The sequence below is a fragment of the Mastomys coucha genome, unplaced genomic scaffold (genome assembly GCF_008632895.1).
Source record: "Mastomys coucha isolate ucsf_1 unplaced genomic scaffold, UCSF_Mcou_1 pScaffold3, whole genome shotgun sequence".
NCBI classification, from domain to species: domain Eukaryota; kingdom Metazoa; phylum Chordata; class Mammalia; order Rodentia; family Muridae; genus Mastomys; species Mastomys coucha.
Genome location: NW_022196909.1, coordinates 999,300 through 1,000,537, shown reverse-complemented (window position 1 = coordinate 1,000,537; position 1,238 = coordinate 999,300). Strand labels below are relative to the sequence as shown.

General features: G+C 38.8%; 1 protein-coding gene across 2 annotated transcripts in view; it reads left to right on the top strand.

Moving 5' to 3' along the window:
- LOC116075272 (nucleolar and coiled-body phosphoprotein 1-like) overlaps window positions 1-574 on the top strand; it is a 2,441-nt gene extending 1,867 nt beyond the window's left edge. Inside the window, exon 2 of one of the 2 annotated variants that reach the window (XM_031348332.1) lies at window positions 76-574. In XM_031348332.1, coding sequence (XP_031204192.1) covers window positions 76-523 — 448 coding nt within the window. In that variant the 3' untranslated portion in view covers window positions 524-574. The other variant, XM_031348331.1, reaches the window with a different exon arrangement.
- Window positions 575-1,238: the final 664 nt, after the last annotated feature.

The window sequence follows — 1,238 nt, the reverse complement described above, 5'->3', positions numbered from 1 at the left end:
GAACACACTGAAGAAATCAGCAGCCAGTGAGAACACACTGAAGAAATCAGCACCCAGTATGAACACACGGAAGAAATCAGCAGCCAGTGAGAACACACTGAAGAAAGCAGCACCCAGTATGAACACACTGAAGAAATCAGCAGCCGGTGAGAACACACTGAAGAAATCAGCACCCAGTATGAACACACTGAAGAAATCAGCAGCCAGTGAGAACACACTGAAGAAATCAGCACCCAGTATGAACACACTGAAGAAAGCAGCGGCCAGTGAGAACACACTGAAGAAAGCAGCAGCCGGTGAGAACACACTGAAGAAAGCAGCACCCAGTATGAACACACTGAAGAAAGCAGCACCCAGTATGAACACACTGAAGAAATCAGCACCCAGTATGAACACACTGAAGAAAAAAGCAGCAGCCAGTGAGAACACACTGAAGGTCTTGTTGATCATGCCTGGGCATAGTTGCTCTGTACAGGTCACCACAGCCTTCACTCCCAAGAGGGAAAAACAACCTGGAAAGTAATGGAAAATGTCAAATCTCTCCGATCATCAAAATTAAAACATTAAAATATCAGGAGAGAGAGAAAATGAATCTCAGATTTAAGGAATAGAAGTGCCCCAGCTAGATGGAGACTCAATTTAAAACCAGCTTTTACAGATAACATAATTGAAGACAGAGAGAAAGTTTTATATATAGATATAGATATAGATATAGATATAGATATAGATATAGATACAGTTATAGATATAGATAGATATGTAGATATAGAGAAAGATAGAGCTAGAGATAGAGATAGATAGATAGATAGATAGATAGATACACACACACACACACACACACAAAACAAGTTATTTAACCAAGGTCAAGTAGATTATAAAACACAGGTATCACGATTCAGAGTGCTCTCTCTATGCCTCTCCTTTACCTGGTGTAGTGTAAGGTCATATTGGGTGAGGTTATCAGAGATATTTATTAGCCACTTGATTTTGATATCTTCCTAATTATGTTCTAAAAAGATGAAAGTAGCCAAGAAAACGAGGGCAAAAGTGGACAGTTTCTGTTCCACGTGCTTTGAATGCTCAAATCATATTTGACATTAAAAAAAAAAACTCTGTACAATTTCCTAGATGATTCTTTATCTCTGTGAGGTACAGATTCACCTTTTAACAAGCAAAGCCACTCAATGAAACTTTGTATTGGAAGGAAAAACACACTATGGTTATCATAATTACACCTG